This window comes from Cyprinodon tularosa, unplaced genomic scaffold (genome assembly GCF_016077235.1).
Source record: "Cyprinodon tularosa strain WSP-4 unplaced genomic scaffold, ASM1607723v1 ctg920, whole genome shotgun sequence".
Lineage (NCBI taxonomy): Eukaryota > Metazoa > Chordata > Actinopteri > Cyprinodontiformes > Cyprinodontidae > Cyprinodon > Cyprinodon tularosa.
In genome coordinates this window covers 88,628-112,398 of record NW_024039697.1, presented here as the reverse complement: position 1 = coordinate 112,398, position 23,771 = coordinate 88,628, and the positions used below count along the sequence as shown (strand labels likewise).

The following is a 23,771-nucleotide window of genomic DNA, read 5'->3' as shown; positions in this document are numbered from 1 at the left end:
GGAGGTTCGGGGTCTTCTCACACCCCTGTTCTCCTGCTGCTTCCCGGAGTCTGGGGCCAGGAGGAAGAGTGAGCCACCTGGTCCGTGGTTTTGGCTGGGGCCGGCTGCAGGGCCTTGGTGGCCTACCGGTGTTTTTTTTCTTTTTCTTTGGGGGGGACGGTTCTGGTTGGGTGGCCTGCGCGGGATGGGTGGCCTGCGCGGGATGGGTGGACCGGGGCCCACCCATCCCGCGCGGGGGGGGGTTCTTGCTGGGGGTGGTCCGGTCCGTGTGCAGGGTGGGTGGCCGGGCTCGAAGCAGGAATGAGATGGGTTGTTGTGGCGGTGTCGCCGCTCCCCTCCACCCCATCCGGATTTTAGGTTCACTTATTGGGTCATCCGATAGTCCCGGGACCAACCACTGGTGCCGCCGGGTCTTTGGTCCTGGTATTATTGGATGTGCGTGTTATGTGTGAATGTGTGTCCGTGTTTTTGTTTTATTTATTTATTTATTTTTATTATTTATTTAGTAATTTACTTTATTTTATTATTATTTTATTTTATTTTTTTCCTGTGGTGCGAGTGGGGGTGAGATTGTGAGTGTGTTTTTTTTTTCTCTCTGCACCCCCTTCCAAATACATCTCAAGTCTCCGCTAACTGCGGAGCCCATTCACCCCGTCCTGCTCTCCCTCCGCTGGCTGGCGTCGGTGCTCGCCGGTGCACAGGTGGGACTCGGGGTCTGGGGGTGGATGCCCGGGTAGCTGCCGGCTTATTCCTGGCGGCCTCTCCGCTGCCCCGGCCGGCCGGGGCCTTGCTGGGGCTCCTGTCTGGGGGTTGGGCGCCCCTGGGGCCCGGGACTGGATTCACTTCGGGGTGGGGCCGGGTGTTGTTCTGGGATTGTCGGTGTCAGTGCCTTCGCTTCGATGCCGGTTCCTGGGTGGTGCTTTTTCCGATGCTGGTCTTGTGGTACCGGTTCGGGGGGGAGGGGAGCTGCACGGCATGGTGAGGTGCAGGTCTTGGGTTTTGTTTTGGGCTCTGGTTTTTCCGCTTGCATTTCTCCTCTTGCTTAGGGGAATTTTTTATTTTTTATTTTTTTTTATATGTATATATATATATATATATATATATATATATATATATATATACATATTATTTTTTTTTTATTTAGAAACATTTCTACACTGGGCGGCTCCGGCGGGGTTGTTGTTGGGAGGCTGGTGTGGATGGGCTGGCTGCGCTGATTGGGTCTTCGGGTGGGTTTTCCCGCTTGGAGGCATGGTGGAGCTGCTTTGGTCCCGCCAATCACGGCGGGTGTGGCGGTGGAGTGGCTCCAGCCGGCGCGTGTCGGGGGGCCGGGGCGGCGGAGGTGCTTCGGCAGCATGTTGGGGGCTTGTGCGGGCGGCAGACGCGGCTGTGCTGCTCTTGCTTCGTCCGGTGGGGGAGCGGCGTGGTTCGCTCCGCTTTGGCTCTGTGCTGGCCGTGGGCTGCTGGGGGGGTGGGGGGGGGGGGGGGGGGGTGGTTGCGCTGGCTACGGTCTGCTCTTCTGGCGGTCGGGCACCGGGCGGCTTTTCTGCTCTTGGGTCACAGAACGTGCGCGGTGTGTTGTGTTGCACACTGTTGGCGTCTGTCTTGGTAGGGCGGGGCCGCGCTTTTGGCCTGGGGGGCATTTTGGGGGGGTTCCGCGGCGCTCGCGGCCGGTTCGCGGCAGATGCGCGTTGGCCCCGTCGGTGGGCGCGGCTGCCTGTGTGTTTTTCGGGGGTGGTGTGGTGACGTTGGGTGTTGCGGCCTGTCGCCGGGGCTTGGTGCCAGGGGGCGGGGCGTGTTTCGGCGCTCTGTGGGGCCGGGGCATTTTGGTCAGTGCCGTGGGGGGGGCGGTGTTCTTTGCCCGGCCCTACTTCAGGGTGGCCGGCTGCCGGCGGAGCCCGCAGACTCGCCTCCGCGGCTCCCCGGGGCGCCGGCATGGCGGTGGCTGGGGGGCTTCGTGGGGGTTGTCTCTCCTCCTCCCTTGGTGGGGGTCTGATTCCCGGGGCTGGCCCCTCCTTGTTGCCTTCGCTCTTGGGGTCCCTTTGGGCGCCTGGGGCTTTGGGTCTCCCGGTGCTGGACTCAGTGCTCTGGGGGGTGTGCTTCTACAGCTCTCGGTTTAATCGGTTTGCTAACTTATAGCAAGTCAGGAGCTCAGTGATGATGCGTTGGTAATGTGGTTCACTGCGGTGCTGGGTCCTCACAGCAGGGGTTTTACCATTTCAGAAAACTTCAGTTTTCTCATCCGCTTCAGGAGAAGGCAGGAATCCTGATGTGCACTACAATCAGAGCTTCTGAATTGCAGGAAAGGGCTCACCAACAAATGCAGCCACGTTGAAAGACTTCACGTGAAGGTATGCTCTCCTGTTCAAGCTTTCGGCCATGAGCAAAGAGACCTTTCTGGACAGCGCTGCCTGGTTTTAAAGGAGGATGATGTTGGAGGGTTGGCTTGCATTCATCACAGTTCTCCAGCAGCTGGTTTGTCTAAAGCCATGACTGTAGGAGAACCAGCTGAGAATTTTTGTCTGTTTGCATCATTGTCAATTTAGCACTGCAGCCATTGGGTACGCTCGGGTCTTCCTTAAATGGCATCACCATGATTGGCTTGCTCAGAACAGTAATCATATGGTCCAGCAGTATTTGGATCACAACAGTTGATACCAATCGTGACCCAATACAATATTTGTATGAATCATAGCAGCTTTTATTACTTATTTTATGCTGTAGAATGTTAGAAAATGTTTATTAAAGAAATATTCCTAAAACAGGGAACAAAAGTCAACGAGATCCTGCTTTTCCTGCCAGTGAAGGCCCTGTGTCTGCTGGTGCGTTCTCTAGGTGTGGAGTTGGGTACTTCAGGAGGCACAGTTTCATCTTTGATGCTGCCCTGTGGGGTGCCCACTTAGGGGTTGTGCACCCCAAGTCCTCGGACTGTGGGCCTGCCATCCAGATCTGCCTTGGGCAGCTGTAGCCCTGTAGGTCTTTGGCACTATGGCCTCCGGGTTTAGGGACCCTCAGGGAGTGGGCCCCTTTTGGGTTTTGCCCTTCGGGGGTCAGGCTCCAGGTGCTCTTGTCTGTCCTTCTCTAGTAGGTGTGGCCATCACTATGTCTGCCCTGCCTGTGTCCCAGTAATCTGGGGTGCCTCTGGGTAATGGGGCCCCTATCACCTCTTTTTCTGTCCTGAGTCCTGCAGGAAGAGTCTGGGGCCGCCCACACCTGCTATTAAGCATATATTCCTTCTGAAGAAGGTTTGTGAATCCTTTATACATAAGCATGCTCATGTATAAAGTTTACTTCCAGGTTTTCACAGATACACACTAATACTACATACTAAGCTGCAGCTACAGATATATACCACCCTGAATGATATAGTGTTTCACCATAGGTTTTGCCTTTCACACATATGGATATCTAAAGGATACCTGCTGCTCTAGAAGCTTTATGTTTTGAAGTTTACTTTGGTTGTCTGTTGTCTTCTTTTTGTTGCCTCTATTTTCTAATCGTCTCATCCATACATGTATGGAAGCAGACTTCTAGGAATTACTGTATATCTTTTTTTCTATTTAGGTTGCTTTGATTTATTTTCTACCTTATATGCACTCTGTCCTGTCTCTATCTCTCTCTTTTCCCTTAGTTCTTATCCCCCCTTTGTTTCTCACCTTCCTTTCCATGTCTGTTGTATACGATTTTACCCCCAAATCATGCTCAGTAAAGTTTAACATACAAATATCAAGAAGAACATTATGGCAGCAGTCATAATTTTAGAAATGGACCTGGAGAGTAGTTAACCTGCATGTGTTTTAAATAAAACGCTCATGCCAGTTTTTATTACTGATGTGTACTTTTTGCAGAATTCTGAATTCCTACAGGGAGTTCTTAAATTCACTTCAATTGTTTATTATACAAACCAAAATGCTGTATTACAGAGAGAAGAAATGTAACAAATACACACATTCAGAGAAATACCGATGTAACCTTGGGGCCAGTGCAAAGACTTTGATGATGAAGTTAGTGAAACAATGCAATCAGCTGGTTATCCTGTGATAGAAAATTTTGTACCAGTCTGACTGGATGAGCTGTTTGAATTTTCTATGTAAAGTCCCTCCAGCTGAATTGGCAAAATATACAGGTATTTTTTCCAGGTGTAAAATGAGCTGTTTAAATCTTTTTTTTTTGCCATTTAGACAGAGAAATACAACTGCACCAAAGACAGCGACTGCAGTAAATTTCGTAACAAACCTGGAGGATATGGTAACACTTTTCAAGTCAAAACTTCTGTTATACCATTTAATGATATATTTACAACAATGGTCTCCACCTCCAAGGATAAAGCTCTACTAGCCTGCAACTTTTAGGTAAATCCCTGATCAAACAGCCCAATCAAATGATTACTTATCTCCTCTGCATGCCTTCAGGTTTGGTAAAGGCCCCTTAATGAGCCACTCATTTGATACAGGTTTGTTAGAGCAGGGATGTATCTAGTTGCACGGAAGAAGATCTGGAGGCCTGGGGTCCACTGCTTTCTTGTTTTGAAACTTTCTCATTTTTCATCCATGCTCAGGAATTCTCACTGGGAAATGTGTTCCTTTCAAAAACAACACCAAAATGTGTGAGATTAAAGGGTGGTGTCCTGCAGAGATCGACACCATAAAAATGTAAGATAATACTTTACTCTGATATCTTTTTACCGATCTATCGATCAATGATTAGAGAGACTCCCTTTTTTCTGTTTTATTAAGTGGTAAAGCTTTGAGAATTCAAACTATAGAGAGCACCCAGAAAGTTTTTTTTAAATAGCCGCTGATATATATCAAACTGGCTGGGACTCCATCCTGGAGAGAAACATCAGCTGTGCTGCTGCCACTAACATCTTTGTTTATCGATGTTTGAGATCTGCCTGTTTTTCAGTGTAGTCCTGTTTCTCTGACTGTGAATAACTGGAGCTGGCTCGGAGCTCGTCTGCCTGGCTGTGTGTTTCCTGGACGGAGCCGCCTTTTGCAGTTGATTTTTGTATCTATGCTTCTTTTTCTATCTCTGCTTCTGTCTCCTTGAACCCCAGTGGGCCTCGGCAGATGGCCGCTCACACTGAGCCTGGTTCTGCTGGAGGTTTCTTCTTGTTCAAAGGGAGTTTTTCCTCTCCACTGTCGCTACAAGCATGCTTAGAGTGAGGGATTGCTGAAGAGTCAATGAGTCGATGCAATTACCTGGTTTTCCTTAGTTAGAAACTTTGAATCAATCTGACTGGATGATCTGGTGAACTGGAAAGTGCTTTGAGATGACGTGTCACATTTCTGACAAACATCATATATTAGAAGTTGTTTTGTGCAGCGCTGAAGCACCTGGCACTGTTTTTCCCGTCGACAAAGGGGTTTGGAAACCTGCTGTTCTCTGGAGAGCATCTGGTCGGCACGCAACAGTTTTACCAGTTCAATGATAAAATCTCTGCCGTTTAAACAGCTCCTGAACAAAACCAATGCGTTTATAGCTGCTATATCCAGGAAATTGTAAGAGACAGCAACAAGCCACCATCACGGTGGAGCTTTTACAGAATACTTTCTAATCATCTGATCCAAGACCTCCACACCAACCTGTGTGTGATTATAGTCGACAGGGGGCTCTGGTTTGGCTTTTAAGTGTACCGGCTGAAGTGTGGGCAGTGCTATCCAACCTTTAACTAAAGTTTTCCTATTTTCTGAGGGGTCACTGATAAGTGATAATTTTTCTGCGGGTGGTTCATCGTCCTCGAACTCATTTTCAGAATCTGAGCTGCACCCTTCCAACTAGTTTATCATCATCAGTCTCTCAATCTTCAACCGAATCCTATCATCAGTATTTTCAAGCATTTCTAAAGCCTGTTCCGCCGTTAGATTTCTTCTGAAAACCAACAGTTCCAGAGTTTTCTTGATAAAATTTTGGTTGCTAGTCAATGGTACCGAACATCATTGAACTGCAGGAACAATTTACAATGCAGATAATGGAGCCGTCAAAATGACGGCCATTGGATATTGAGGTGAAATAAACCATATTTATTTTTTAAGTTTTTATTTTATTAAAAAAAAAATAACATGAAATATAGAAATATAGAAACAGAAAAAGTCAGTTAACATGACCAACATAAGATAAAAAGTTATTTCCCTTCAGAATCTCAGATGGCTGCCTTGGGATATGCTGGTGAAGATTCTCAGTCAACCAGGTCATATTAATTCCAAAAAAGTTAAAATCAAACCGCTGGACTTTGTTTTTCCAAGTTTGAAGGCTTTTCTCTTCCCATCTAGTAAGTTTTTTCAATTCAAAATGTCAGAATTATTGTTGAGTTCCAAGCCTTAGCTTAGAAAACATGCAAATTGAACTGAAAGGTCAACCCTTAGGAATGGGAAGTCGTCGAGGTTGTTGTGTCCTGCAATACCCGAAACTGTCCTATGAAAGGGAATCGTTAGGGTCATTGTTGACCTTGGGATCTCTAGTGTTAAAGGCTGCGGTATGTATCCCCGTATAAGGGATAGGTTAGTCATATCTAAAATGGAAATAGAAGTCAGTGGGAATACCTCCCTAAACTTGGTTAAAATTGGAACAAAGGTACAAGTTGAAAAATCTTAGAAAAAATAATGTTTTTGGTAACTCCGAAAGCACAAAACGGTCAAAATGTCATGATCTTGGCAGCCTGTCTTGGGTGTACCCTCCCTCTACTGTCGGAGATCGCCACTGGCCTCACCCTGACGTAATAGGCAGGAGAAGATGATGCTCAATTTAAATGAGGGAAACTAACGGTGAAATGCTGGAGGGAGCTGCCTCATTGATGCTAGCATCAGTTTCTGTAAGACATCATAAATCAATCTGTTCAACACTTTTCAAGTCATGGACTAACAAACTGCCTGAAAACAGATGTATTCTGATTTAGTTCCTATGATTTACTTCTTTAAGATTATTTTCTAATTTGCTTGGTTTTAGCCATGGTGCTCGATGGTGCCCAACTCCTTAAAAACAACTCCATAACATAATCCCACCCCACCAATGTCTACACTTGGTACAGTGCAGTCAGACAAGTACTGTTCTCCTGGCAACCATAGAATCATGATGGATTTCCAGATTAATAAGCACGATTTGTAACTCCCGACTTTGTGTCTGCAGTGCTCTGAAGTCTAGTGGCAGCATGCTTTACACCACTGCATCTAACGCATTTTATTGCACTTGGTGATGTACAGCTTGGATGCAGCTGCCCAGCCATGCTAATCTGAAGTTTGGAAGTATGTCTTTAATGAATCTGAATGAAGATTGGTGACCTCTCTGCACTATGCGCTCCAGCATTCGCCAACCCCACTCCATCAGTTTGCGTTGGATTATACCTGTATCATGAGACAATGAATTATCTCATGATACAGGTGACAGTTGACAGTGGAATATTTAGGACCAAGAACATTTCCCGACTGGATTTTTTTTTTTGCACATGTGGCATCATTCAAGGCCCTGAAGGGACTGTAACACCTGATTCCAATAATTAAGATGGGTAAGAAAATAAATTTTGCAATACAGTCTATATATTTTGTATATCAGTAGACTAGTAGACTAGCAGTCACACATTGATACACAATCTCTTAGCAAAATCCATCATTTTATATTGCACGGTAGTTGCATAAAAAAGCTCACAAGAGTGAAACAGATTTATTGTTTGTAAAAATATTATCCATCCCTGAAGAATTTCATAATTTTTTCTTACCCTTATTGACTTGTGCAATATATAGTCTTTATAGATCTAGAATGCTAATGTAACAGGTAAGTGCATTTATGTAAAACTCAAATGGATTTAATGGAGGAGATTTGGAGTCACGTGATTTCAAGCTGTTTTCTCATTGGTCACTTAAACATCCTGTTCAGGGTGCAGCTCTCTGCTTTCATGGCCAGTCAATGCTTTTTCTATTTCATCCAGTCAGATTAATTCTTAATTGTTATAGCCAACCCTCCTTTCAGAACCCCCCCCCCAGCCACTGGTGGTTTTAGATGTCCCTCTCTTCTGGTGTCCTCCATGGTGCAGCCGAGGCATAACTATAGTGACCCTGTCCTGATCTAATTATAATGCTGAAACTAAAATTTCCAAGCATGAGTTCAGAGATTAATGGGCCATTCTAGTTGATTTTTGTGTGTAAAAATGTAGAGTTTACTGTTTCTGTTTACAAATATACACACTCTAACTAATTGCATGTTAATATGACAAAGAACCAACTTGTAAAGTAATCATGGTTTGGTGTTTACTCTTCTTAAACTAAATAGACATAACTGGTGTGTTTCTCATATATGAAAAAGGTGCATATTAAGTGACATTTTTTTGTAAAAAAAATAAAAAAAATAAAATATTTTTCTCCTAATTTTTCTCTTTTCTTTTGTCAGTGATCCCATGATGGATGTGGAGAACTTCACAATCTTCATAAAGAACAGCATCCGTTTCCCAACTTTTAACTACACCAAGTAAAATGCACTTCTCATTATTACTCTTCTGACATTAACACACATTGTAGGCAAGCCAACTTTTACTGAATGAAGCTGACTACTGTAGATGTGAAGTCATGTTCATTAGGACCACATCAGCACTGGTGGGCAAAGCTAATCAAAACATTGTCAAGTAGTTCAGACCAGGGGAGGATCTAGGATTCTAGGAGGTCAGGGGCTTAGCCCTGAGGGTGAAGATGAGAGTGCAGACTTTCTGGTAAATCCTGTTCTAATGTAAAATTAGACTAGAAAATATGTATAAGAAATATTTTAGTATACTACATGCTATCACACATAATTTTTTACATAATTTGGAATCAGTTGCTCTTTATTTCCTAAAGATATGGGAGGAGGAGAGGAGAGAATTAATATTTCAGCTGCCTGAAATAATCCGTTTCCCTCCATAACATGGGATTAAATTAATTTACCTGCAAGTCTTTAACTGTGTTTATTCCTCTCTTCATCAGCAACAAACTCTGTGGATTTGGTGACAATTGATCATTTTTTGCCAAACTTATCAGAGGGGAATCAAATATTTTAGACAACTGATATAATCAATTCCCCCCATAACATGGGAAAAAATAAACAAATCCTGTGAATTTTTAAACTGTCATTATATTTCATATATTATGTTTGAAACATTTATTTCATATTTTGAAATCCAAAATAGTGAAAAAAAAAATATGACAGTTGGTTTGATGATCTTTATGAAATGTATTTTAATTCTCAATGTCTGCAGTAGCATTGCTCAGGTTTTTTGAATTGAGAAATCTTTCTGGATGGAAAGTGAATTTTTGTTGGAATATGTGTTAATTGTTAGATAAAAAACATTTAAACAGAAAATATATTTCATAAAGACTAGATTCAGTCATTGCAGTCAGCTAAAATATATTGTTCCCCTCCTTTAATTTTGGTAAATAATGATCAAATGTGATCAAATCCACAGGGTTGATGATGAAGAGAGGAATAAACACAGTTAAATACTTGCAGGTAAATTAATTTAATCCCATGTTAAATTGATCTAATCCCAGCGGAACGGATTATTTCACGCAGATGAAATCTCCATTCTCTCCTCCTCCCATATCTTTCGGAAATAAAGAACAATTGTTTCCAAATTCTTAAAAATTGCTATGTGACAGCATGTAGATTACCAGAAATGTCCTTAATCCAGTAATCTGTCATATTTTGCATTAGAGCTGGATTTAGCAGGAAGTCTTACACACTGTCATCTCTTCAGGAACTCTAAATTTTTGTGTCCTGCTATCAATCAGTTTCCATCTTATATCCCTAATGAAAAATGATAAATACTCACTACGAGTTGGAAAACTGTGTTTGGTGACTGACTTTTATTTCTGTCAGGCTGAAGTGACAGAAGCTGGAAAAAACTTTTGGCGTTTAAAAACAACAACACAAAACAGCTTAAAATGACCTCATCTATTTATTTATCTAACAATTTAGTAAACAACAACTGCTGTTATAACATTGACATGATTATAGGAGTTGTTTTTAGCAAGAAATCATTCAAAAGCGCAGTGAAAATGGTCCCATCCTCCAAATCCGCCTCTCTGGCTTCAATGCGCGCTCCCGACACAAGGGGAACAGAATTTCATACGACACCGGGACAAAGAACGTCTGGAAGTCAGTCAGAGCTTCACATTTCTGGGACATGAGTCTGTTTAGCAACAGCTAGTGGTGACAACTTCTTCTTCTGCGTGGGAATGCTGCAGGCTGCATTCCTGTTCATGCTGCCACCATCTGGTGAAATTCAGTACTGCTCATTTTACTCAGCTCAGCTCAGAAGCGAGATCCGGGGATCTGGGGGAAACATCTGCGTCTGCAGCCCCAGTAGCTGCCCCCTAGATCCCCCACTGCTCCTGCTACTAATATTAGGGTACTCCGGCAAACTCTATTTCTAAGTTAAAGGGGAGCACAGTTTTCTTTAAACATCGGCCCCTTGATTTTACATTATTCCATCATCTTCTACTCACCCATATTATTTTTGTGTCATTTGGCTGTTCTGAAGATATTCCGTTGGGTTATATCCAGTAACGTCTTCCTATGGGCAACGACTTGAAGGCACAAACTAAACTGTTCATAATTTATTCTTTATGGTACGCCAGCATTCATAACATGTAGGCCAATCACTGTCCCCCAGACATCCACGGTTATATTTTTTATATTTATATCTTAAAAACGAAGCGGAGTGTGTATGGTCACTGCTCTGGTTAAAAAAATAAACATTCCAACCCTCCCTGCAAAACTCAATAATTTCTCGACCCGTCTCTTACTGGGTTGCCGTCATTAGTCAGTAGTCTCTGGATCATGGGGAATCTAAATGTAAATACTGTCATGCTCAACAAAGATAACCAAGCTCGCTTTTAATCTTTTTATGGGCATTATGTATCAGGCATAAAATTCACAAATTCACAACAGACTCTTTAAAGGGATAGTTCGGTATTTTTGACATGAATCTGTATGGCATCCCCATCACCAGCGGCATGCAATCACACTGACTTACCCCTGGCAGCGTCCTGTGAGCAGAGTTATCGTCCAGTTTTGGTCAAGCCAAAAGTAGTCCGGCAGGTTTTTAGGAACAGCGAAATAAAACTTTTCTCTTCCCAAAACATTATGTGTTCAAAAGAGTGATATTTTCGCATCCCAAAAACATTGTAGTGGAAAAAGTCACACGTCGTTATCAATTGGTCCTATTTTCTCTCTGTTCGTATCAGTGCGCGCCGTCATTCAGACAGCGAGCCCAACAACAGCCATGTCTCCCTCCGCGGCGGAGGGAGACATGGCTTGACCAAAACTGGACGATAACTCTGCTCACAGGACGCTGCCAGGGGTAAGTCAGTGTGATTGCATGCCGCTGGTGATGGGGATGCCATACAGATTCATGTCAAAAATACCGAACTATCCCTTTAAGGTGTAAATGTACAAATATTGCAGTCAGAGGCGTGCACAGACATTTTGGGGGGCAGGTGCTCAGGAGGTGGGGGAGGGCACTTTTTAGCGCATGTGGAACCCTTAATTATAAAAAAAAAATACACACGCATGTTGAATGAAATTTGACTTTATTTGTAACATTCTCTAAACGTGAGTTTTCAATGGAAAAAAGTCACACCACCAACAGAACAGACTTGTCCATCTTTCTTCTTCTTTCATCTGGCTCATCTCCCTGTTTTCCCTCACCCATCTGTTCTCCCTCATCCTGGTGGTCTCCCTCATCCCGGTCTTTTTCTGTCTTTGTGTTTTCCCTGAACTCTTCCTCATCTCCTGTCCTGGTAGATGTTTATGGTATAGAGCTTCCCTGCTGTGACTGGCTACAATATAATAATAATAACCATCATGACAATAATAATGATGATAATAATAATAATATTAATAATTATAATAATAGCTTTAACAAATATGCCACATTAGTTTAAATAATGGGCTATTAGGGCAACATGACTGGAAGTCTTGTCACGTGGATATGACTTATGGTAGCCTACAAAATAATAGCTATTTTAATACCTGCTGATTTTGTACAAACCACTTAAAAATAAAATGTGAACAGCTTTTAAGATTTTTCAATACGATTAACCCTCCTTTCTTGGCATTGTGCTGCAATTACTAAATCAATATACAATTAAGAGAATAAAGAGACCAAAATGTGTTAATTTCTGTTGCCTAACAAAACCTATACAACAGAAAACGTTTGTCTTAACACATAGATTTGCAATTGCAAACTCTACCGAAATTATTTGTAGCCTATGTGGTCGTCCGTACGTTATCTGTAATTGACTTGGGCTACAGTGTAAAACTTTATCTAGCTTTATCTAGCCGACTAGCGCTATCTAGCCTAACTAGTTTATCAGGTGACCAGTCGGCAAAATGCTTGTTTGGTGCTGCTGAATGAGACATTTTAATGCACAACAAAATTATTTAGCTTGATCTGTATATTACCTGGCTAATCGGGCACGGAAGCAGCCTGTCAGCGACCGTTCCTGTTATCTGAAAACGCTTACTGAACTGTTATGATGCTGCGCATCTGGCATGCCCTGCGGGCGACCGCGCAAGTTTACGTGACAAAGGCTGGTCGGGTGTGCGCAAGGAGGTGGCTCATTTCGGGGCATTGTTTCAGTTGTTTTTAATGGCTCAGGTAAAATCTTAATAATATTAATAATAATAATAAAAAAAAAGAGTTTCAAAAGGGCATTTTCGTTGATAAAGGGCAAACTTCCTAGTGCTTTAGCACCACCTAGTGTCTATGTATGCACGCCCCTGATTGCAGTTATATTTGTAAGTTAAGAATTTTATTTCAATTGCTTTTCTAAAGTTACATGAAACGGTTACCATTTGAAAGAGAGAACCTATTGTTTTATTTTAATATTTATTTTAATACTTACATTAGAACAAAAAAACATGTCACAAAAGTACTTACATCAGGAAGAAACAAGCCTGTGAATGTTGCTGCCAAATGTAATGTTGGATAAATCTAATTTAGAAGCTAGATGGTGAATGTTTCCAAGGTTATCCTAATCCTTATTTTGCTTTTAGCTGTTATTAAATAAATGGAACCATGCCCACTACTACAGATCAGATCAGAAAGTCTGTCTAAGTTAATGTTGTTGATTTTGGCATTGAATCATAAAGAATGTGGATAATATCAGGAAAACCTTTCATCTATGAAGGCAACAATAACATTTCTTCAATTCTGATATGCTGTTGTGTCTTTCTGCAGAGGGAACTTTCTTCCATCAATAACAAAAGAGTACATAAAAAAATGTAACTTCCACAAAGAAACTGACATCAACTGCCCTATCTTCAGAGTTGGAGATATTCTGAAATATGCAGAGCAGAACTTCACTGAGCTGGCAAACAAGGTAAGGCCATGCTTGTTTGTGTGATGAGATATCTAATTAGACCTGTGATTTCTGGTTTGTACAGAAATGTTGTTGAAGGATTTTGAAGATCTGTTCTTTTCCCTTCTATAACTAGATAAGGAGCAGCCACTATATGAAGGACAGTCAGAAATGCAGGCCCACTTTCTGCATCTATATTAAGTACATTTGAAAAACAAGTGCAAACTCTCACATAAAACGTTTGGTGGTCATTGCAGCCACAAAGGAAGCAATGGTAAACTGACAGATGATAAAGAGAGATTCTGATCAGATGCAAGATAATTTAAACTGTCGGAAATGAAAGCAGAATAATATAAGCATGGAACAACCCCTCTGTTAAGGCTGGCTAAAATTATATTCAAATAAAGCAAAAACAAATACATTATGCCTAAAAGTAAATACGGAGTTTTTTGGCTCCTGATCTACTTTCTGTCATGGTTTGGTTGTGGTTTTAAGGACCCAAATGCAGAGGCAGAGAGGCTGGGGAGATTTCTTGCAGTTTAATGATGAAAACAGCAACAAAGGCAGGAATCCAAAAATCCAATGTAAAGCCAAACCATGGAGACATCATGGGAAACTGAACACGAGGAGCCAGGGAGAGACGAGGTAGGAAAACAACAGCATGAGAAGCCAGCAATGACAGACGCAGCAACAACAGAGGAATCAACAAGGACTGACAGCAGAGGGAGAGTATATAAAGCTGACTGAGACAAAGGCAGGGCTAACGAGCAGATAAGGAGCAGGTGTGAGTGGAGCCCCCCACCCCCCCCCCACACACACACAGAGGGCAACAGAGGAAAACAAAGAAAAACCTGAAAACTAAAATATATCCATACAATACAACAAAATAGGAATTAAACAAATAACAGTAGAAAACATGGAGCAAAGTAAAACATAACAGAACCATGACACTTTCTTGCTTCCTCTCCTGAAACACCTTCTGCTCATCGGTCATTCCTGCTTTTCACTCCTAACACTGCCTTTTCCTGTCATTCAGCTCACCCTCCATGACCACAATTGACACTGACCCATTTGACCTTCTTATATCAACCAAAGTTTACTAATTAGGGATATTACCTTTGTTACTGATCAACTACATCTCCCAATGTGCTTAACAAGCTTCCTTTTAACTCAATTTTCCTTTTTCTAGCTTACAAGGACTTGACTGGATAAAGGGAATGTTTCTTAGTTTGCCTCACATCCATTTCTTCTTCATCTAGTTTTTAATTGGTGTGACTAACACAAATGTATTGAATCAAAGTTGATTCTACTGCTTCTGCAGATAAAAGTGAGGGGTCATTTGTGCTGGTCTGACCTGCCAAACTTGAGTAATGGTTTGTAGTAAAGCCTAGTAAAATTGTGCCCTTTTGCAGATTTGAAATTGACTTAACTTTTAAAAATTTAAGTAGATTAAAGGCCTAGTTAAATTGTTCAGTAGCTGAGATCTTTTGAATTGGAGATCACCTACTTTGTAAATATTCTTTTATTGTTGGAGTCGTCATGTGAGTTTTGTCCTCACTGTTTAAAAATACCTGACTTGATATTACTGTTTACTCTTACTCGTCGACTTCTGCTATACCCTGGACTAGGTCTCAGCAGCGACTTCCTGACTTCCCTGTCCCCACACACATCTTTTTCTGCTGTGAGGAGCCCGAGGCACTCCCAGGCCCGACAAGACACACAGTCCCTCCAGTGTGTCCTGGATAATTCCCTAGGCCTCCTCTTGATGGGACGTGTCTGGGACACCTTATCACAGGCATCAAGAAAAGATGAGGTGGCTCCCCTCAAGTGACTTCTTACTATGTGGAGGAGAAGCTTCTCAACTCTGAGCCTGTTTTAAATGGCCAAGCTCCTCACCTTGGCTCCCTTAGAGATATCTAAGGGAGTGCCCAGCCACCTTGAAGATACAAGCACATAATTTTAACCATTGGTAACCAGGATCCCTTTCTTTCAGTCACAATCAAGATTAGAGGACCATAATTGAGGTTGGGGATGTAGACTGACCAGTAAATTGAGAGCTTTGCCTCTTTGCTCAGTTCTCTCTTCACCTCAACAGACCGATGCAGCAGCAGTGTCACCTATCCAACTATCAATCACTCCATTCTCTCACTCATTTAACAGCACCTCAAGCTGTTTCTATCATTCACATGAGGAATAAACTCTCCCCCAACCCGAAGAGGACTAGCTACCTTCTTCTAGTCAATGGCCTTGGAGTTGGTAAAGCTGACTCTCACTCTAGAGGTCTTGTTGGTCCCTATCAGAGTCCACCGTGCACCTGGAAAAGTGTCAACTTGATCTCTTTCAACAAGTCTTATGCTTGAACATGGTGGTGATTATGGACAATGCATGACTTGCACAGATCAAGAAACAGCACTTGGGTTCAGAGCTGGGGGTTTGTTCCTCTTGATCACAGCCCTCCTATCATCATCATTTCCCGAATGGACATTGAAGTCCACCAGCAGAATGATGAAATCCCTGGGAGGAGTGTTTTCAAATACCCCACCAGGGATGCAAAGAAAGCCTGTTACTTTATATCGCCATTCAGCCTATTGGCTAACGCCCCTGTCAAAGGTGAAGGGATGAATGATGATTATGATGATGATGATGAAAAAAATATGGAATCACTCAACTTTTAGGAAAAAACGATGGAATCAGGCCTGCTCGTTAGTCTGGATCTAAAAAGGAGTGATCACACCTTAGAGAGCTGCTGCCCCATGTGAACGGGCAGGAATCATGGCTCCAACAAGAGAGATGTCAATCGAAACAAAAGAGAGGAGTTTCAAACTCTTCAAAGAGGGTAAATCATCCCGCAATAAAACATGTTGGTTATTCACAGTCAGCTGTGTCCAAAATCTGGACAAAAACAAAAGACATGGAAAGGTTGTTAAAGACAAACATACTGGAAGACCAAGGAAGACATCAAAGCGTCAAAGCAAAATGTTTAAAAAGCGAAAATGCACAACAAAACATTGAACGAGAGGAAACTGGAGTCAACGTCTGACCAAACTTTAAGAAACCGCCTAAAGGAAATGGGATTTATATCCAGGATAGCTAAACAAAAGCCATCATTAACACCTAAACAGAAAAAAAACAAGGTTACGATGGGCCGAGGAAAAACAATGATGGACTCCACTGGATGAAAGTCATGATCAGTGATGAATCTCCAGTGATGAACCTGGAACTCTGGTCTGGTGCCATTCCAATGAGACTTCTGAAGATGACTGCCTGAAGAGAAGATGCACATTCCCGCAGGCATTGATGGGGATATGGGGCTACATCAGTCAACATGGTGCCATGGGTCAGGTAAAGGCACTGGGAGATGGCTGTCATTACATCTTCATGGAGTAAATTTCTCCACTGTGAAAATCAGTAAAGAAAATCAATGATCTCATCAACTGAAAGGATGTTTGGTGATGCTGAAACCATTTTCTTTTTTTTTGATAATGCATCATGCCATAGAGCAAAGACTGTGAAAACCTTCCTTGAAAAAAGACAAATAAGTTCAATTTCATGGCCTGGAAATAGTCCAGATCTTAATCCAGTTGAAAAGATTCCTGTTTGTCACTCCGTCCATGACTCAGAGGCTGCAAGCTGTTAGAAAATTCAGAGGTGGTGCAACAAAATACTAGTGAAGTGCTGGAACGTTTTTGTTTTTCTTGATTCCTTAATTCCATCCTCAGAATTGAAGAAATCTGCTTGGTGTAAAAAAGTAACCGTTATCAACTACCACATATTATATTTTTTTATTTCTTTTAGTGTTTCTTAAAGCCAGACAGCTGCCATCTGAAATGTCTTTAGTTTTTTTGCCATGTCTGTGATCTCCTTTTTTCCCCTACAAAACTAAACAACTGAATGACCATTCGGCAATGCCGACGATCATTTTTGCCAGGGGTTGTAGAAGAGAATCCAGCCTCTCTCAAGCAGCTGGGTTCCAGAGACCAGGCTATGTTTGGTAGTGAGCCAGTATTGCTCAAAATTTTGCACAAGATCAGGCTTCTTTCCACCCAGCGAGGTGACCCTTCATGTCCCCATAGCCAGGTGCATTGATCTGAACGTCAAGGCCTTAAAACTGCTCCCCAATCCTTTTTGCATCCGCCCCTTATGGTTCCCTCAGCTGTTGGTGGGCCAACTAGGGGATTGCCTAGCATCACTTGTTCAGGCTGGGCCATGCTGGGTCCCATGAAGAGGAACCCCACCATCAGGTGCTCGCCAACATACCTCCAGGCCAGGCCTGTTTTGTAAAATATTACTGCATTGTGCTGGTGTTTCCCAGGACAGCCCACCTGAAGGTTATTTGGTTAAAATTAAGCTAGGAAATTGTTACCTTACACCTTCTCTATTGCAGAGGTTTTAACAATAAACTGAAAATATTGTACTATAAACCTGTTTAAAAAGAATAAGTTTTTTTTTCATAGCTTATAAAATTCCCCTAATGGCGCTATGGGAAGAAGTTTGGAACAGCTTTTATCATCTTCTACAACCAAACTATTAGATCAAGTTTGTTGTGTTATCAATTTCAGCTCTCAAACCATTATAACTAAAAGTCTTCAAGCAAAATATTTTGATGCAATCATGATACAGTTCATATCGGAAGGGGCTTCCATACATACATTCACTTGCAGATAGATTGATCAGATGCAAAGTTAGAAATTCAATCTTAGAAAAAACCTTCTATAACAGTTTGGCTTAGATAGATTCTAGGAGATATGTTGGATGAATCAAATGTTTTAATCAGTCAGAAAGCTTGTTACCACCTATTGTCTGAACAACAAACTACTATGGTTATTTACAAGATGTCTCACATTTGTTCTATCTTTTGTTGTCCTTTACACAAATATTAATTTGTTTGATCAAATCTGTTAGGGTGGAGTGATCGGAATAATGATCAGCTGGATGTGTGATCTGGACAAGCCAGATGATGAGTGTAAACCATCATATTCATTCACCCGACTCGATGCCATGTCACAGCAGAGCAATGTTTCTCCTGGATACAATTTCAGGTAATTTAGCTTGTTTTCTTTTTTTTTTAGTTAGTCAAGTAACAATCTTATAAGCTGGCCACAGTTGCAGTTTGTGGCGCAGTTTTGTGAGTCTTTTTTCAGTACTTCTGAAAGTCAGTTGCAAACTGACATGCAAATATATCTGCTGTAACGTTTGGCACATGAAGAGATCAGTACTCTCTATGTACTAAGCGTATCAATACATATTTTGACATTCCAATAAAAAAATAGAATAATATTAATAAAGAAAACATCTACACAGATGAGCACAAATGACTGCAGTGTAATGCAGACAATCAGGTTTATATGAGAAACTGAATATCAAAAGAGCCTGCAAAGAGACGCAACAGAGAATGAACAGAGATGTTTCCCCTTGATTTAACAGAAGGTGGTTGTGTGATGGTCTTACTGAGCTCTGTGGGTTCAAAATTGACTTTTTGGGATTTCATTGGGAGCAAACAGAGAAAAAAAATCATCACATAAGCATTTTGTATTAGCAAATTAACTTTTAGAAATTTTTTATCTGATATCTGTGTATAACCCACAAGAAAAATGCTTCCCTTTTTGATAACAGTTGTAGATTCATTTTAAAGACACAAGTTTAAGAAACTTTGCTGTATGTAGAAGGTTGAGAACATATCTTGACATCATATTACTCCCTCAGGTGTTACCATTTAGATGGTCAATCAAAACGTACATCTGAATCACAGCAGAAGCTTGAATGAATGTCTTCACAAAGAGATGATCATATTTAAATATATTTGTATTTATCCGCACAGGTTTGCAAAATTCTATAAGATGGAAAATGGGACAGACTACCGCACTCTGGTCAAAGCCTATGCCATTCGATTTGATGTTATTGTCAATGGAAATGTAAGAATATATATTAATAACTGTCAAAGTTGTGTGGCAAGCTATTTATTCCCAATTAACACAGAAAGCTTTCAATTACATTAGGAGCGGAATGCCTTTTGTTTGTAACCAAGTAAAATTGTTGATGGTGAGAAAATCTCTGTTTTTTTAGGCAGGGAAGTTTAACATGATTCCTACAATCATAAACATGGTGGCAGCGTTCACGTCAGTGGGAGTGGTAAGCTATGTTGAATTATCTAAGAAATTCAATCCATTTGTTCATATATATTATGGCATTTTTCTACTTGTCAGAATAAAACAGAAAAAATGTCTTGTGTTAATTTGTTTTTACTCTTCATACTGTTCTTATTGTTGTTCACAATACTGTTGTTTTTAGGGCACAGTGTTGTGTGATATAATACTGCTGAACTTCCTGAAGGGCGCAGAGCAGTACAAGGCTAAGAAGTTTGAAGAGGTAAACATTTGGATGGATGGATGGATGGATTGATGGATGGATGGATGGATGGATGGATGGATGGATGGATGGATGGATGGATGATGGATGGATGATTGATGGATGGATGGATAATGGATGGATGGATAGACAGATTAATGATGGATGGATGGATTTATGGATGGATGGATGATAGATGGATGGATGATGGATGGATGGATGGATGATGGATGGACGGATCGATGGATGGATGGACGATGGATGGATGGATAGAAGGATTGATGATGGATGGATGGATAGACGGATTGATGATGGACAGATGGATGGTTGATGAATGGATGGGTAGATGGATGGACAGGTGAATGGATGATGGATGAAGGGTGGATGGATGGATTAATGGACAGATAGATGGATGGATTTATGGATGGATGGATGGATGGATGGATAGACGGATTGATGATGGATGGATGGATGATGGAAGGATGGAGGGATGGATGGATAGATGGATGGATGGATGGATGGATATACGGATGGATGATGGATGAATGGATGGATAGACAGATGGATGGATGGGTAGATGGAAGGACAGGGAAATGGATGGATGGATTTATGGATGGATGGATGGATGGATGGATGGATGGATGGATGGGTAGACTGATTGATGATGGATGGATGATGGATGGATGGATTATGGATGGATGGATGGATGGATGGATAGACCGATTGAGAATGGATGGATAGATGGATGGATGATGAATGGATGGACGATGGATGGATGGATGGATATACGGATTGATGATGGATGGATGGATGATGGATGGATGGATGATTGAAAAGCAGATGGATGATGGGTGGATGGATGGATAGATTGATGGATGGATGGATGATGGATGGATGGATGATGGATGGATGGGTAGATGGATGGACAGGTGAATGGATGAAGGATGGATGGAGGGATTAAAGGACATATGGATGGATGGACTTATGAAAGTGAAAAAAAGCCCTTTGGGAAACTCCAACTCCCATTGTCATTGTGACACAGCACACACAAGTGAACACTGCACACCATGAAATTGCATTTATGCCTCACCCGTGCAAGGGGGCAGCCCTCAATGGCGCCCCAAGGGAGCAGTGTGGCGGGACGGTACCATGCTCAGGGTACCTCAGACATGGAGGAGGATGGGGGAGAGCGCTGGTTAATTATTAGACTTATGGATGGATGGATGGATGGATGGATGATGGATGGATGGATCGATGGATGGATCGATGGATGGATGCATGATGGATGGATGGATGTACGATGTATGGATGGATAGACAGATTGATGATGGATGGATGGAAAGACGGATTGATGATGGATGGATGGATGGATGGAGGGATTTATGATGGAAGGATGGATGGATGGATGGATGATGGATGGATGGATGGATGATGAATGGATGGACAATGGATGGATGGATATACAGATTGATGATGGGTGGATGGATGGATGATGGATGGATGGATGGATTGGTGGACAGATGGATGGATGGTTGGGTGGACGGATGGATTGATGAATGGATGGATGAATGGACAGATGGATGGATGGGAGGACGGATGGATTGATGGATGGACTGGTGTATGGATGATGGATGAAGGATGGATGGTTGGATTAATAGACAGATGGATGGATGGATTTATGGATGGATGGATGGATAGACAGATTGATGATGGATGGATGGATTATGGATGGATGGATGGATAGTGTTTGATGATGGATGGATGGATGATGGATGGATGGATGGATGATGAATGGATGGACGATGGATGGATGGATGGATTATGGACGGATGGATGGATGGATGGATAGATGGATTGATGATGGATGACGGATGGATAGATGGATTATGAATGGATGGACGATGGATGGATGGATATACGGATTGATGATTGATGGATGGAGGGATGGATGGATGATGGATGCATGGATGGATGGATGTATGGATGGATAGACAGATCGATGATGAATGGATGGATAGATTGATGGATGGATGGATGGATGAATAGATGGATGGATGGATGATAGATGGGTGGATGGATGGATGGATGATGGATGGATGGGTAGATGGATGGACAGGTGAATGGATGATGGATGAAGGATGGATGGATGGATTAATGGACAGATGATGGATAGATTTATGGATGGATGATAGATGGAGGGATGATGGAGGGATGGATGATGGATGGATGGATGGATGGATGGATGATGGATGGATGGATGATGGATGGGTAGATGGATGGACAGATAAATGGATGATGGATGGATGGATGGATGGATGGATAATGGATGGATGATGGGTGGATGGATAGAAGGATTGATGATGGATGGATGGATGGATGGACGATGGATGGATGGGTGGATGATGGATGGATAGATGGATGGATGGATATACGGATTGATGATGGATGGATGATGGATGGATAGATGATGGATGGATTGATGGATGGGTTGATGGATGGATTGATGGATGGACAGGTGTATGGATGGATGGATGGATGGACGGATGGTTTGATGGATGGATGGATGAATGGACAGATGGATGGATGGATGGGTGGATAGACGGATTGATGATGGACAGATGGATGGATGATGGATGGATGGGTAGATGGATGGACAGGTGTATGGATGATGGATGAAGGATGAATGGATGGATTAATGGACAGATGGATGGATGGATTTATGGATGGATGGATGATGGATTGATGGACGATGGATGGATGGACGGATGGATAGACAGATTAATGATGGATGGATGGATTATGGATGGATGGATGGATAGTGTTTGATGATGGATGGATGGATGATGGACGGATGGATGATGAATGGATGGACGATGGATGGATGGATGGATTATGGACGGATGGATGGATGGATGGATAGATGGATTGATGATGGATGACGGATGGATGGATGGATGATGGATGGATGGATATACGGATTGATGATGGATGGATGGAGGGATGGATGGATGATGGATGCATGGATGGATGGAGAGATAGACAGATGGATGATGAATGGATGGATAGATTGATGGATGGATGGATGAATAGATGGAAGGATGGATGGATGGATGATAGATGGATGGATGGATGGATGGATGTATGGATGGATGATGGATGGATGGGTAGATGGATGGACAGGTGAATGGATGAAGGATGGATGGATGGATTAATGGACAGATGATGGATGGATTTATGGATGGATGGATGATAGATGGATGGATGGATGATGGATGGATGATAGATGGAAGGATGATGGGTGGATGGATGGATGGCTGATGGATGGATGGACGATGGATAGATGGATGGATAGACAGATTGATGATGGATGGATGGATTATGGATGGATGGATGGATAGTGTTTGATGATGGATGGATGGATGGATGGATGATGGATGGATGGATGATGAATGGATGGACGATGGATGGATGGATGGATAATGGACGGATGGATGGATGGATAGATGGATTGATGATGGATGACGGATGGATGGATGGATTATGAATGGATGGACGATGGATGGATGGATATACGGATTGATGATGGATGGATGGAGGGATGGATGGATGATGGATGCATGGATGGATGGATGGATGGATGGATAGACAGATGGATGATGAATGGATGGATAGATTGATGGATAGATGGATGGATGGATGGATGGATGGATGGATGGATGATGGATGGATGAATAGATGGAAGGATTGATGGTTGAATGAACAGATGGATGGGTGGATGGATGGATTGATGGATGATGGATGGATGAATAGATGGAAGGATTGATGGTTGAATGAACAGATGGATGGGTGGATGGATGGATTGATGGATGGATGGATGGACGGATGGTTTGATGGATGGATGGATGAATGGACAGATGGATGGATGGATGGGTGGATAGACGGATTGATGATGGACAGATTGATGGATGGATGGGTAGATGGATGGACAGGTGTATGGATGATGGATGAAGGATGAATGGATGGATTAATGGACAGATGGATGGATGGATTTATGGATGGATGGATGATGGATGGATATATGATGGATAGACAGTTTGATGA

The 23,771-nt window shown here is 42.3% G+C and overlaps 1 protein-coding gene across 1 annotated transcript in view; it reads left to right on the top strand.

Annotated features, from left to right (window-relative positions):
• Positions 1 to 23,771, top strand: part of p2rx3b (purinergic receptor P2X, ligand-gated ion channel, 3b) — a 52,887-nt gene that overhangs the window by 15,549 nt on the left and 13,567 nt on the right. The window contains exons 4-11 of the mRNA XM_038274596.1: positions 4,182 to 4,248; positions 4,559 to 4,652; positions 8,380 to 8,457; positions 13,205 to 13,346; positions 18,228 to 18,364; positions 19,144 to 19,237; positions 19,389 to 19,454; positions 19,614 to 19,691. Of these exons, the coding sequence (XP_038130524.1) occupies positions 4,182 to 4,248; positions 4,559 to 4,652; positions 8,380 to 8,457; positions 13,205 to 13,346; positions 18,228 to 18,364; positions 19,144 to 19,237; positions 19,389 to 19,454; positions 19,614 to 19,691 (756 nt within the window). The remainder of the gene's footprint in view (positions 1 to 4,181; positions 4,249 to 4,558; positions 4,653 to 8,379; positions 8,458 to 13,204; positions 13,347 to 18,227; positions 18,365 to 19,143; positions 19,238 to 19,388; positions 19,455 to 19,613; positions 19,692 to 23,771) is intronic.